This window comes from Haliaeetus leucocephalus, unplaced genomic scaffold, assembly GCF_000737465.1.
Source record: "Haliaeetus leucocephalus isolate CR32 unplaced genomic scaffold, Haliaeetus_leucocephalus-4.0 Scaffold795, whole genome shotgun sequence".
NCBI lineage: Eukaryota > Metazoa > Chordata > Aves > Accipitriformes > Accipitridae > Haliaeetus > Haliaeetus leucocephalus.
The window spans coordinates 2,718,621-2,734,912 of NW_010973231.1; the positions used below are offsets into that span (position 1 = coordinate 2,718,621).

The following is a 16,292-nucleotide window of genomic DNA, read 5'->3' on the forward strand; positions in this document are numbered from 1 at the left end:
TGTTAATCAAAACTGCTGTGTATCAGGCTAGCCAACAGGGAGCTGAAGGGATCTGTTGAATCCAAAATCACCCCTAACGCATGGCAGAGGCCCCCAGCAGCTTGCAAGGTACGCACGGCTTGCACAGACGCATGGGAAGAGAGAGATGCTTGGCTTCTCTCCTTTTTCATGGGAGATGGGTTTGAGCTGGCAGGTCACGAACCCGCTCCCACAAACTGCTGAGCGAGGCGCAACGGCGCGTCGCATCAGCCTGCTCCCAGGTGGGCTGCAGTTTCTCCCACTCCCTTCACGCCAGCCTCGCGCCATCGCCCGTCTGCCTCTTCTCTGCCCTCGCTTCCACGTGCCCTGCACGGGAGATGCAGACAGATTCCTCCCTTGCGTAAGGCACAGCTGGTTTCATACAGCAGCATAACTCTGTGGGACCGAGGCAGCATCAAGAAAAACCCAGGAGCTGCAAGAGATCAGCAACTGAAGTAGAACTCAGCGTCCTGCTCTACCTATCTTTCTGGGATGAGTTTGAAGATACTGTTATTATTTAACTTGCTAATGCAGTCTTTGAGTGCAGGACGCAGTAATGCCGTCTTAAACATCACCTTTAAGAGACACAGCCCTTATCTCACTTATTTCTTTTTATTGCACAGATAAGGTAGAGACACAGACAGAATATAGGCAGAAAAAAAAGCTGCTATGTTGCTAGGAAACTAATTCAGAAAACACTGACGATACTTACAGGGTAAGGTTGAACAACAGTAAGGAGGATTGATTCTTTGCAGCTTCTATAAAAAGAAAAAAAAGTAAAATCAAGTAAAGATTCATACTTTTATTCACTACAGATAACCAGCTTTTCTTTTTAATAGAGAAAACTGCAGTAATATGGCAAAATGTTTCTTACATAGCAGAGAATTACAGAGATGAATAATATGCCAAAATAACAAGTTTTTTCCAATCTAACAAATTGAATTGACTTAACTTTGCAGTTTATACTATGAAATATTTGCTTCATCAGAGACCTGCATGCTGCAATAATGATTTTTTGCAGCAAGAATGGAATAACATTTGATTAATCTTATCAGTTCAGCATCTATAGACCATGAATTTCTTTCACCTACTTTACAAATGCAGGTCACTTTTTATACTATCTAGCTCTTGTACACTTAATGCCAAATTTATCTGAAGACAGCAGTGTTTTCAAAACAAAAACGAGGACAAAATTTAGCCCCCATTTCTCCTCTAGCTCACCTTTCTAAATGGGTGGAAAAAGATTCATATTTGGTGAATACGCCCATTAGAATTTTTACATTTTTACAAGATTGCTAAAGAAACATTTTTCTTTAAAATTAAACAGCTCTTCTTTAGGATGAAAGTAGTAAATAGAAAACATATAAGCAGCTCTAAAAAAACCCAACTGATTTACAGGATAAAGAGAAGAAATTATTAGGAATCTTGATATGATCAAGTGGTCTAGACAAATGACAAATGTATATTTTGACAATTGGTGGGCAGTTGGGAGTGGTGAATAGCTGGGGAAAAGTAAGGGTAAAGTGGAAGAAGAAGGAAGAGAAGCCAATCAGAGTCAATATCTCTTATATTGTATTGTTTGTCAGATGGCTGTTGAGGGCATTATTAGCTAAGAAAAGGACAGTGGCAATTTTGTTGAGATGGAGTTGATTTTCTGTTGGTTTTACTACTTTCAAACACAATTAATTGTTTATTTATGTGATATATTGCCTGGCTAACTGAAGTGCAAGTGATTTGGCATGCCTGACCTGTTCAGCAGAACTAAAGTAAATCACACTGTATTGGTCTTATACAGCATCACCTTATATGCATATTCATGCCACTGATACACAACTTAAAAAGCCAAAAAGCAAAGAAAATAGAGGAGAGACTAAAGGCCCAGCCAGAAAATTGGTCTGGAAAGTCAGCCTATATTTGATGAAGCCAACACATCTCTGAAGGCCAACTGGGATAGCAAATTATACTTCTGTCAAAGCCATCAGTCATGCAAGGGGCAAGGTCTGATCAAATATCCCCTAACTAAAGAAAAATTTGTTAAGCTTCAATTTTTGCTCCTCTTATTAGCTATTGATACATCATTACACTAAAAGCGTATAGGTAGACTTTTCAAAAGGAGGGATTGAAGGCTTTGGTTGCTTGTTTGTGCTTGGAACAACAGAAATAAAATTAAGTTAGTTAAAAAAAATTAATGAGGAGCTACATGTGGTGAAAATTAAATATTCTGCCATAAACCCACATAATTTTATCCCCTTTAGATATAAACACTTTAAGGAATTTCCCACAATTATTTTTCATTTCAATAAAACATGTTCCAAAGTTAAACACCAGAAATTATTTATTCAATAATGAAACAGCCTTTATTTACAGCGTTCATATTTCTGAAAATTTACAGTTCATTTTTAAGGTCTGTAAGCTACAGCTTTGGAAATCTCCACAATTATTCTTTATTATTCTCCACTGTTATTCTTGAAGAGTTTATAGCTTATAGTTTGAAAAAAAGCAACGTCCATTCTGTTTTGGCTAACAACAGGATTACCTCTACTTTTTTTTTTCTATTTCACCTACCACATTTTTGGGAATCTGAAAATGCATGATAAGAAATGTAATTTATTTCAAGAATCTTACAGTCACATCTATGCTATCCACATCTATCCAATTTGTCACCGTTCTATTAATCTAGACATACCAGTACACAGAAAAGCCCACAGTTGTAGCTATGGGATGAACTGCAGCCCTGGGATAACTACTCCATGCCCAACTGACCTCTTCAATTACTTTCAACCCACTAATTCATGTTTCTCATGTAACATAAGATTACCATCACCCCTGCCTCCTGCGGTCCAGCTACCTTAGAAAGTTGCCTTTAAAAAAGAAAATCAGCTTCTCCTGAAAATGTTTTTCAGCTCTTCATTACTCTTGGATTAAACCTGTCCAGGTACCAGTGTAGGCAAGATTCATCCTAGACTAACAAGAAGTTTTTTAAACCAAAAGGTCAACAGATTTATTCTGGGGACAAGACTTTATTACAGGATAATCAATTGCGTTGGAAGGATGCTAGACCCTGGACCATTCATTCAACATTTGAGGCTATAATAAGGCCATTTGGAGTATCTGGACCCAAGCATATTACACATATGCAAAGCAGGTGTTAAGCACTGTGTACAGTCCCCTCATCATTTCTATAAAACACATGCCACATTCAAAACACAGCACAGTTACAAGAGAAATAAATATTTAATCAGCAGCTTTTTGATCTGCAGTACTCAGTCATGACTCCACCGCTCGTTTTAAAACCTTCTCAACTCATGATGACAAAACTCCATACCACAGCACATCACTTTCTACTTCAATACTGTTAGCAAATCCTATATATCTAAATGATAACCCCTGCACAGCACTGGAGACTGTCAATCGTACCATGTATTGTATATATCACAGTAACGGAAAAACAATGGAATCACTGACTCTGTACTGTGATCTGTAAGTTTTATAGCTTAAACTTATGTATACATACATACATCCACGTGTGACATTAGAACATATAAACAGTTTAGATTAGATTAGATCACATAAACTAGGTACATCACCACACTTAAATGTGAGCTACTTCTTTTAAACGACTTCTGAAAGATAGTGCAAAGGCTAAAACACCAGCTGCAGTCTTACTTTCCCCCTGCAATGTCTTTCCTCCTTTAAGAATGTGACTGAAGTAAAACAAAACAAAACAAAAGAGTACGTATTGCAGATATTTTATTACCTTTCATACTCACTTAACCACAACCTAATTATTTCTCTTTTAAATCTACATACTCTTTCAGAGTCACTCCAAGACCAAACATCTGCAACTCCAAGCTTGGACAACACCTGTGAACTTTTTCGTTGCTCTGCCATCTCACCAGCTAACACCAACACCACAATAAAATACCATGTTTCTTTCGTTTCCTGACATTAGAATCAAATGGTGAGAACAGGGCTAAAATCTGAAAACTGCAATGGGAATTTCAGCGATTCACCTCTCTGTCCTTCCCTGCGCCCCCCGTGGTGATTATGTTTGCCGTTCTCCCTACTCCTTACAGCGACTTAGGCTGTAACAAGGAGAGAATATAGATGGTTTGAGAATCAAATTGAGGCTCATTATAAAGGTTAAAGTTGTATATATATATTACCTGTACTCACTCTTAAGAACTGAGAATGCAAAATTATTGTTTATGCTAATTTCAAAACTTTTAGCAATTGTACATACTAAAGGAGTACTTGGTTTCTCTCCCAGTGAAGATGAATGAATTAGGAACTGACATATAATAAATAATATCATTTACAGGGAATGCAATTAAGAAAAATCTTTCTCTTAATCATAACTTATGTCTGTTTCACTCACACCAAACATCAAATTCTGAAACTCTTGTTTTGAAATGCTTTGTTCTCTGCTATTTCAGGATTCTTTGTTTCCCTTTGGGTCTCACTATTGATGACAAAGGTCTGAGTTTCACAGTTACGGAGTGTGATGCCATGATTTGCAGTATGCTTCACACTACATTTTTGAAGGAAGGAAACGGAAATCAGTGGGTCAAAACTCAACTACAAAATGTAACAGGTTACCTCAAATGCCCTATTCAAAGCTAAGGAAAGTGGAACACATCTTCAAATTCTAGCATCTAGGCTACAGAAAAATCATTCAGCATTTGAATGTCTTTCATTATTATGAAGATTAAGGCAGTAATATCGAACAAAGGGTTTGCAAAGTCACTCTACTGTAGTACATTTTGAATTATTTCAAAAGGACCATTTTGATTTGAGCTGTATATACATTTTTACATAAAACCTGTTCTACAGTAGTTATCTTCACCTAGGAAAGGTCTGAATTTCACTTCTCCAAACTTTTATCATGAGCCACAGCTCCTGTGGAAAAGAACAGTTTGCCCCAGAGATCCACCTAGATTTATTTCCAGGGCCGGAGACACCTTCTGGAGGGACCTCGGTGGGACAGAGCAGACCCATGAGAACATCCTCCACCGTTAGCATGCAGCCTCTCACAGTGTACCTCCAGGTCCTGCAATGGTGCCAACCTGCCTGAGCGGACATGGGGAACCTTGATAAGCTAGCGGACAGACTCAGTATTCATCGACACCCATGAAATAACACAGGGAAAGGGGGAGAGAGGCTTTAAGAGGATAATGCCTTTCCCCAAGGCTATTTTAGTCACAGGAGAAGCAGCGCTGCTGCGCAAACACTAACACACAAGCTGAAAGCCCACGCAGTCCGGCTCCTCTGCACTGGAGAACTCCTCCAGCAAGAACCATGGTGTGTGGGGCTCTGCCCCCTCCATTTCCAAAGGCAACACTGCAGCACACAAACTACAGGCAAATTTCCATCACTCAGTAGCTTCTGTAAGTCAAATTGCTGTTTTTTCTTCCCCAAGTTGAGCCTGTCTTTTGCCCGTGCCCATAAATAGGGAGTGATCCCTCCTTGTCTCGACCCACGAGCGTTTCTTTATATTTTCTCATCCCACTGGGGCCAGGGGGAAGAGTGAGCGAGCGGCTTTGTGGTGCTTTGTTACCAGCTGGGCTGAAACCACGACAGCCATGCATGGCATTACATCCCCAACTCCATCTCAGAAGACAGCTGCAGGAGCGCAGCAGGCAAGAAATGTAGCAAGAGGCTCAAGAAATAAGGCATGCTACCACAAAGGTGAGGTGTCGGGTCCCAGTCTGGGGAGGAGGGGTAACACTGAATGGTATATAGATATAGAAGATGGGACGTGAGGCCAAGGTCTTGCTTTGGGGGTGGACACATGAGGAACAACCTGAGAGATGAATAGGAGCATCAGGTTAGATGCTGGTTTTTTCCGGGGATGACAGAACACAAAGACCATGGTGTTCGGGTCTTATTTTTGGAGATAGGGAGGGTGCATTGGAATCTCTAGGATCAGAAGGCAGAGGGATCACACTCACGTTTGGAAAGCTGGTGGCTGCTTCTTCTACTGCTGTTGATGGTATTACCTGCCCTTGGCCTCACTGCCAATGCAATGAAATACTCTTGGCATGCAAGCAACTTCAACTTGTGAACTCCTGAACCCTAGAGTTTAATTTGAATAGCCCTGCTGCTTCACAAGGTCCTTAAAATTTAAGTCTGCCATTAAATATATGATGACTTGCAGCAGCAGCAGAGGCAATCTGCACACGAGTCTGGGAACTTTACAGGATTCCTGTTTGAATGTCTGAGCCTTAAAAACTGTGCAAGTAATGGATGCTTGAAATGACCACTGCCACATAAAGTATAAAAGATATAAGCACAGGATTATTACTGCACTGCAGGATCAAACAGCAGCAGAAACACAGCTGAGAAAAAAGATACTCTGATTTGAACATAAATAACTTCAATAATAGCATACAGAAAATTACTGTCAAAGCAAATTATGTTTTATATAAATGTTCCTTCTTTTAAAGGTCTGGCATGGTGTGAAAGTCAATCTTTAAAATTGTCACAGTCTGCAGCTGGCACTAATTGGAACCCTTGTTGGCAGTCTCCATAAGGGACCAAGAAGCGAGCATGTCTGCAGGCTGAATTACGCTCGCTTCCTCCGATAGAAGCGGTCCCTTCAGATCAGGGCTGTGACACACTGGTGGGCTTTCATAGAGGAGATGCCATTTCAGATGCCTCTGTAGTAAAGGCTTTGAGAATAAAAAAGCCTCCCATTCTCTAAGGCTGTCCATCTGTCAAGCTTTCACATGTACCAAATTCACTCTGTTTTCTCCTTTATTAGCACTGTGGCAAGGTGAGCCCTATGAAGAAGCTGTTCTTGAATTTCAGTGCTTTACGAAGACCTATATTTACCTCTAGCCAAAATAATCCTCCTCTCCACAAATACCCAAAGTTGTCCAGTTGCTTATATTCTCAGCTTTAAGGCTATAATCTTTGTAATTGAGTTACCAAAATGTTAGTCAAACACTAAATACCTGTGTGTGCTGTATAAGTGTCTTGGTAAGGCTGCTTGAATATCAACAGCAGTGTTACACTGATACCTAACTGCTGAGCGATGTTACCTGCAGTCCTCTACCAGACAGTGTCTTACCAGCTCCTTCTTACTACATCAGCTTTCAATTAATTCTGGAGTGCAACTCTTAAATATGCAGAAAACTCTACATTGACTGGGCCGCCTTCCTTAGGCAACCATTGTCCTACTTACACAGATCCATGACGGTCTCCCTCAGCCCCTGAGAGAACTTGGGGTTAAACCTCAAGACGGAGTAGAGGACGTATCAGGAGTTACTAACACTGGAGTTGGCTACTCCAACAGAACCAGTATTTGCTCATTTTGGCCAGTGTAAAAACCGAGAGCCAGATGGCATGTGTGTATATCTGATGGACCGAAACTTTCACCAAGTCCGACTGTTAGCACGCTACTGCCACACGATCACAGCATAAATTACTTCACGCTGCATGAAGATGCCATACTGCCAAGGAGAAAAATGTAACACTTACTCCCCTATTAATTAGTTGTTCAGCTGTCCTCTTCTAATTAGACTTTCTACACATTAGTTTTAAAGGATCAAAGACAGATAAAGTGGGATAATATTGGTCTCTCAGGTCACTCATCCAGGCCAACATTTCAGTGCTAGTTTTCCCATCATTAACTGCCAAAGCCTCAGAAGCTCTGAGGAAAAGTTAATTCTCAAAGTGTAATGAACAAAATGCGATATAAGCCAGCCCCAAGATGTCTGTTGATGAGACATCTTTAGGAATGGTGCTATGGAGCTACTATACAATACTATCAAAGCAAAATATTTACAGCACAGGGTGGACTCACCACGGCAGAGGCAGTTCCACTCTCCTGAAAATTTCTCTTCTTTATTTGTCAGACTATGCTGTTTCCATCAGACTACGCTGTTTCCATTAGACTGCAATGACTTTTAAAGGGCACTTCTGTGGGCATCTTGAGCAAGCCCTTTCAGACAAGGTTTCCAAGTGAGCGACGTCCAATTCTGTTTTCCCATTCCGCAGCTGCCCACGTGCAGAAGCCAGCAGGCACGCAACAGCTGCCCACTGCCCACACTACTCAGGTACGTTAAACCCATGCAATTAATCTGGGATCACTTATCTTTTGCATTAACGTACTTACTGAGGACCTCCAGCAACTTGGACTGTACAGAAACACCAAGGTTGCAGGACAAAATGCACAACATGGTAAATTCTAACCGTTCCACAATATCCAACCCAATGCTGACATGAAAGATTAAGCTATGAAACAGCGGCATGAACCAATTCTCTGGTGCAGCCACCAGAGACCTAGCAGTGATTATGAAATCTATTCCAATTACTCCATCATTTCTTAAATTCAACCTTCAAAAATGGAGCCATCATGACTTTGTTACATTTTCATACGTGGTCAGAGCAAAATCTAATTTGAAAAGTGCTAAATGTAATTACAACATCCTTCTAATTTTCTAAATTTTTGTAAATACATCTGGATGTTCAAACTGGATTCAGAGTTCATTTAGCTGGGAGAGGGAAAGAAAAGGACTACAACACCTTGAGTGCTTTTCTGTACAAGTCCCACATGTTCCTCTACATTATCTGAATTAGATTAAGAGAGGCTTTCTTGTGCTGAATTTCCAGCAGTTGCTTAGACATCTTGATGCAGTCTCATAGCCACTTGAGTTTTTACTTCAATAGTGGAAACAGGCAAAATAATGAAGCCTAAAGGACTGAAGGAAATCATGAGGTAACTTTCCAAACCCTGAAAATTGGTGTTATTCCATTCACTTATCTCAGTGCAAAAGAGAGATTAACAATACAATCTAGCAATTGAAAAGGATGTTTCAGAGAGCAAATGTAACTCTAATATTCACATAACGAAGCCTTGTTGGTTTCTTATTTTTTTTTCTTTCAAAGAGACACAACGTAAATTTTCACTTAGGAAAGAAATTCCCTCTTCTAATGGTTTATTTTTAATGTCTGTTTTTGCTGACACTATGTTAGAAAGTAACAATCATCCCTTTACTTAATAATTTTTTTCTCTAGTCTGGCTGCAGCAGACCTCTCATGCCCCATGGGAAGTGAAAGTTTTGATTTCATCAGTGCTGGGCTACTTCTCTTCGTTTTAAGTGGCAGAGCAGCATGCTCTAGATGAGGACATCTTGACAATGGGGAAAAAAGAATAAAAGAGAAATGATAATTATTTGAATAGTCACACAGTATCAGGGAAAAAATTAGTAGCAGAAGACCAACAGCTACGGTGATGGTTTGATGATACACTAAATCAGGCTTCCAGTACTGGACTGAAAAATCTGTGGCTGTGCGCTGCACAGCTCTGGCGCAGTGTGTGAACATTGTCTATCAATGCCAGCATGCTCAGAAACCTAAATAAAACAGATTTTATACAGGATCTGATATTGTCTTTCCTTCAGCAAATGCCATAAAGTCAACGTGCTTCTTAGCACAGAAGTCAACAAAAACTTCATGGCAGGTCTAATGGCTAATTCCACAGAAGTGTAACTCTGTGCCTATATTAAAACTGCACTGGTGATTAACAAGCAAGGTGCAGCTCTGCTACCACAAACCGTGAAACCAAAGCTGGACTGACAAGTGACTGCTTACGGCCACAATGCCATGAAAGGATGTGAAGAGAAGTGTGTTTGCTGTGATGGTCACAGCATCTTCTGGCAGCAGGCAAAGTGATGCTGCTGTCTTCCACAACAAAACCCTGCCTCTAGCAGAGCTCTTCTTTGTTACCAATGTCTTGACAAAAGTCAGGCAGTTGATAAATTAATATAATGCAAATACTGCCTCATTAGTGCTTCTACTCTCCCAACAGTCTCCCCCTACTCTGATTTTTGTCATAGGTGGACATACTTTGGACAGAGAGTAGATTTACTGTATACGCTGGTGCAGCATTTTGCATGGTGAAGTTTGGTCAATCTGGATAGTACGGCAGTTAGTTAAGAAATCACTAAAAAGAGTAATTCAATAAAATGCATTATCTAATGCCAAACACTTTGAATAAATAATTACGGCAATGAATTAAAATAAACACCAGTATAAACTTATTCCTTGCTGAGAAACAAGGAAATCACGTACTCTAAAAGCACATTTCAAATTGGAAATAAGGAAGTGAAATAAAAGATAGTTGAAGATGTCAGAAACTGCAGAGGAGCGAAACCTGTATCAATAACATTGCAAAAGAGATCTATGGGAGTTACATATTAAAGAGGAGGAAAGATCACTAAAAATGAGAAAATCTTAAAGATATTTTTATTATGTGACAAATTAACCATAATCTTTTATGTTCAGAGCTTCATTTTCATTTGTACTGAAGCATTAGAAATCATTACAGCTGCTATTCATAATCTGTACGGCACTGGCATTTTCCCTTTCAGGTTAGGGCATTGTGTACATAGTATGAAAGGTCAGGCGTTCACATACATCCCTCATTCCTCCAGCTATTCAGTTTTTTCTTTTCCTTAATGCTTTTCAAAAAGCAGAACATCAGATAAATTTTGCTGATTAAATGTTAAATGCTTTACAAGCATCTTGTTTTAAAGAATCATCTGAGTTTTTATTAATAATGCATAACATTCACATAGAGCTATTTTGTGTCCAAAGCCCTTCACAGACATGATCTATGCTCTAAGTAATCCAGTAAATAAAGAAATTAAGAAGAGGAAGATGCATTCAGAAATGAGATAAAGCTCTGGAATTTTGAAGAATATTGTAGTTTCAAGCGCTATGTTATATACTGTTCTCAGTTCAATACTATTGGCTTTATTATTGTTCCTTAAAAACCCCACATTCATTCAAAGAGTAAATGGCATTTTTCTTTCAGAAGCCTGAACACTATTATTTTTGCTTTTAAGTCCTATCTACTTTTTTGGAATCAGACTATCCGATCCAATGTAAGAGCATCTATACTCTTTGTTATGGAACACATTGCTATTATTACGTTTTAAATAGTTAAAGATCGATGGAAATAGTTTTAAGAAATAAATGTTCCAACAAAACAAGATTCATTCAATTCCTCATTAAGAAAAGTTTCAGTGGTCAGTGGCTTGAGTTTTGTGGGTATTATTATTACATCTGCAAGGTTAGACGATGGATACTGAGCTGCAGAGACTAATGCAGAATGATTTTTGCTTACTGAGTCTGGAATAGAAAATTGGTTGGTCAGATGCCAAAGACATATCCATGTGCCACTGAAGCAGTGTAAGTGATGGCAAATGTGATTTTATAATGATTTGGATGGGCGGCGAAGGAGGCTACTCTGCTTAAGCTACTATGCACGTGGCACAGTAATTCAGACAGCAGCAGTCCCGACGTGCAAACTGTTTGGTTATATTTGTGTCCCGACACATTATTTAATATATTTAAGATGTAGACTGATATGAGGAGAAATTGAGACAGAATTGTTAAAGCCAGTTAACCACTTGCTTCTGTTAAATTGCATTAGTTATTAAAAAGTCCTGCCATGAATATATACCATATATCCAGAATGTTTAAAATTCAAAGGTTCACTTATTTTTTTTTTAAAGGATGCATTTATTTATTGTGCTAAAACCAGTAAGATATGACTTTAAAAATCTACTCTATTTAAAGTTCTGTCCAACCTTTCAAAATCATATTCTTAATTTTCATTTAATACATCTAAATATTTATGCTGGTTAACTTAATAACATATTTCTGCTGTTATACCCGTTATTTTTTTCCCCTTTTGTATCACTAGAACTACATAATTTGTTCTACATTGTCCTTGGGACAAAGAATCACTAATACAAGCCTCACTGAAAAGTTACAAAGCAAAAGTACACTGCACGTAAATGTGGGCCTTAAGATAAAACTTAAATTACACTTAAGCAGAATTTCTTCCTTGATAAATGCAAAAATACAGCGAAATATAGGGGAGGAAGGAATGTTTGAGAAGGGGAGAAGAAAATTACCCTGCAGACACAAACCAAGCATAAAATACGAACAGTTGCATTCTTCTATCCACACAGAAAATGAAGACATAATTGCAGTGCACTCGGAGACACCAGTGTAAGCTTAGTCTAGATACAATGGGTAACAACATCAATAAAAATACCATGCTGCTCTCTTCAATATCAGTTATACCCCCCCGAAAATGCCCGCACTTGCAGAGCCAAGCTGGTGCTTCATTCTCCGTACCAGCCAAACTAAAGTTCATTCAGGGATAAGATTCGCACACGTGCTGCATTCAGGCCAGCCCCAGCCCACCACCTCCGCAGCAGCACCACGCTCTGCGCTGCAGAGGAAAAAAAAAAAAGTGAAAATTAGCCAGTTTTATCACTGTCCTCTCCTGCTCCTTAGAAGCTGTGGGTAACAGTCAGGACTGAAGAGAAGGACAGCAAAACGTCTCTCTGCTCTTTAGGAAGACAGTGAGGAGGAGGAGGAGGGAAGCTGTTCGTGGAGGAGGCGAATACGTACCTCACCATATAGCTGCAGCCAGAAGGTGGTAGGAGGGAAGATGGATATTGGTATAGGGAAAAACGAAGAAAGGACTGGCTTCATGTGACTCGCTTAATTAATTTTATAGGTATTTTCTAAATAATTCATCTGGTATACTTGTATTTTTTTCAGCTAGATTTATGTCCCCTGTGGCTTTGTTGCAAATACTTTGATAAAGAAATTAAAATTTGAATACATAAAAGAGTTTGGTTTGATTAAGAAGTAGAAAATTGTGAAGCATAGGTATGGGAGTGTTAAGTTTGAAATGTAGCCATAGGAACTTAGGAACTTTAGAAAATGTACTATGTGTAACCATAAGAATTCAAGTATTGTCTAAAATCAGTTAACCACAGAAACTTTGACAAAGATTTGTTGATTTGTAGTGTTTTGTTTTAAGAAACTGAGGAAACCGTTATGGACACCAGTTTGCTGCTTGGAAACCCCTTACCCTTCCCACCTCAATCTAATTATCGAGGATTCCAATCAGTAGAGTTAAGTGAGATTAACCAATGATTGTTTTAACATAAGAATATTAATAAGATGGTGTGACTGAAGGACCAATTATAAGAAAGGTTAAATATAAGGATAAACATAGTATGCATTTTTATGTAAACTAATGTAGATGATGGTGAGAATCGTACTGCACAGAATCACCTAAGAGAGGTCAAGAAGCGGACAAGTGAGGAAGAGTATGGAAGACCACCAGAGGACTCCTGAAGACCACCAGAGACCTTCACTGCGCCTGCGTGAAGAGACATTTATATATGCTAATGATTTATTGGAAAGTTAATGATTATGTATAACATTTTCCAGAAATTTAGTGAATAACAGGTGTGTATTTAACCTGCACGGTTAGACTAGCCAGGTGCACACGATAGGTGCAGCGATCCCCAGCGCTGCAATAAAGGAGTGACTGCTTCTTAACTTCTCATTGCTGTTAAGGAGTTTTATTCTGGATTTTTGTAACAGCTTGACAGTGCCCCCGGCTGCAGCTCCGAAGCAACCCGTCAATAACCGTCTCCGCCAGGCAGAAGCCAGCGCCGTCGCGCGTGGGCTGCGCTCGCTGTGGGCAGGTTTCTGGGATGGGGCGCAGAGATGCTCGCCTGTGAGCTGCGAGTAGGTTGAGGTGAGAGACTGCAGCCGAGGGGCTCAGTCCAGCCAGCACAGCTCAACCCCCCCCCGGCACCCGTCCCAACAGGACTTCAGCGGCAAGATTCACCTCGAACTGTCTGACGGCATGAGGTACCACTGCTTAAAGTACTTCTCTCGATGCTTTCTGTTATCAGAGGGACAGCTGCAAATAGTTTCTCCCATCTTTGGCATGGCTACATGTGACTAGTTTGGGCTAAAAGCCCCACTTTAAACAGCTGGAGCCCATAAAGGCAAATTTTCAATCAGGTATGGGAGCAGTTTTCTTATTCAAAAATGACCCTGGTCTGTCACACGCACAAACAGGGGCTGCACACAGGGTTTAGGCACCTCGACTCCACTACTGGGCTTTGGACACTGCAGGGTGGCTCCTGTAGTCTGAGCCAACTCATGCTGCATAAAAACGTCTCCCATATAAGCAAACAAAACAACTTCAATGAGTCTGAAAAATATGCAATATCAAGGTTTCCCTTCCACACAATAACTCCTATAAAGAACAACCCAGGGGTTTGCAGTTTTATTCTCTTGGGTCAATGCCCCATTCTTATTCTGAACAGCTTATACTTCTGTTTCATCGTTAGTATGCTGAGGACTTGCATTTAAAGCTAGTTGATGAAGTCATTAGGCACCACAGATATCCCTCACTTCAGCTGCAATCATGAGATAAGCATAAAAAAAAGCTTCAAAAGTCTTATCTTCTTCATTTGTACACACTGACAATGATCTATCTGAGCAAGAATAAATTCCTTGTTCCAAGGACGCACATTAAAATTCAGTTCTCAAAGGGGACATAACAGAGGATTTAGCATGCAAAGGATACATGTTCTTTAAAGGCTATATGTCAAACTGCAAGATTAAAAATAGACTTGTCAAAATTGAGTCTGACAGAAATCACCGTAACATCTCCTATGTTCCAATGGACATAATATTCTTCATTAGGTAGTCACATAGTAATTTTTCTGGGGAACCTGGAGACTTCTCTGGAGTCTAATTAGACTGCAAATGTGATTTTAAAAAAGCAAATTAAACCATTATTTTAAAATTACATTTACTGCTGATGCAAAGTGCTAGATTATGAGTATTGGCTGGCAGTTTCTTCACATCTACAGGTCGGTAGTTTTTTGCATACATGTAAGCAAGGAGAACAGTTATGAGTCCATCCTCATGCATAATTTTGGCCTTTAGGTTGAATCTGTCAGCAAAAAAAGTGGATGAGAGCAAGAACAAGATCTAAACAGATAGGTTACAGAACACTGATAATGCATTTTTATCACTTGCAACCCAAACTAGATACAAAACTGGCCAGGTGCATTTCACTAATTCCTCATGTCATGCATGGCAAGAGAAGAATGAAAAAAACAATAAAAGAGTTCAAAATTATATATCTGTGATTCTACAGAAAATGATCCAACTATTAAAAGTCTTTTAAACCTTGCAGATCCTTTTTCTTTTTGTTTGTTTTCAAGATATTTTTCATTCCCTAATTCTGTCCTACCCTGAGTTTTTGCATTTCAGTGATGCTAAAAGATAATCTCAGGACACGAGCTCTTAGTCTACAAAGGATCAACAGCCACAAAATTGTATAAAGAAAAGAGGCAAGGGAGAGAAGTATCCTTATAGAACCAGATTCTCAAAGCTAATCATAAAAAAGAAAAGTGGAGGAGGGAGATCTGAGAGCTTTGAGAGGATTTATTTTGTTTGCTTTCCTCCCTCTACCCTCACCCCAGCTGCAGCTTCCTGAGAAACATTCAAAGTTCATACCTTCCCTGGGGCTCTTCTGAAGACACGCTCTCCAGAGGGGAAGTTCCAGGAAGGTCACCTATGAAGGGGATCTTTGCCCCTCAAAATCCAGAAGTTCAGCATTTGAACCATGTACTATTAGTATTTTTAAAGGCAATTTAGAAACACTACACTCTCCTAGTTCTTTGCTTCATCTTGTGAGACCAAATACCTAACTTTTGCTTTGCTGTTCTGCACGCTGCTGTTGCCAATATCATTAACCTATTTATTCAGCCTGATGCACCTCAATGTTTTGCACGTGGTGGTGACTTTGTACTTCACTCGCAGTGCTGCTGCTGCTGCTTTGCCGTACGTTGGGGCAGCGTCCCCGTCTGAGCTACTGGAGATGCTTATGGATCCCTGCAGCTATGACTTTAGACCTGCCACTCCTTTTATCTCAGTTTCCAAAGGGCTGGCTCTTGGGGAGGGAGATGAAAGCAGTAGCAGGCTGCCTTGGCTGCCCCATGAGCTCACCATGAGGAACAAGGGCAGAAGGGACGGCTCTTCTCCAACCTGCAGTCTTTTCTTCCCTTCCCCCTAGGCTGGGAAATACTCCAGCTCCTTCAGAAGCCACTTACCGCCTGTCAGTCCACAAATTCCTAAGAAGTAATTTGGGAAATTATACTACTCTGGAAACATATGAGTCCTTTCCCTTTGCAAAATAAGGGTGAAATCCGCACGCAGAGTCATTCCCATGCACTGCAGCGAGGCAGGTGGAAGGGAAAGAAAACAACGATAAGTCTATGGTTTCCGCTTGAAGAATTCATATTATATCTATTCATTAAGGAGGCAGTTACAGTTTGCTGCAGAGAAGAGAGGAAAACAGGAACCTGTAGGTTGCTGTTGTGCTGCTTTTTTAGGGGGGGGGGGGGGGGGAAAAAAGCAGAGGG

The 16,292-nt window shown here is 40.0% G+C and overlaps 1 protein-coding gene across 1 annotated transcript in view; it reads right to left on the bottom strand.

The window, feature by feature from the left end:
- Positions 1 to 16,292, bottom strand: part of FRMPD4 (FERM and PDZ domain containing 4) — a 110,984-nt gene that overhangs the window by 30,606 nt on the left and 64,086 nt on the right. The window contains exon 4 of the mRNA XM_010581570.1: positions 731 to 776. Coding sequence (XP_010579872.1) covers positions 731 to 776 — 46 coding nt within the window. The remainder of the gene's footprint in view (positions 1 to 730; positions 777 to 16,292) is intronic.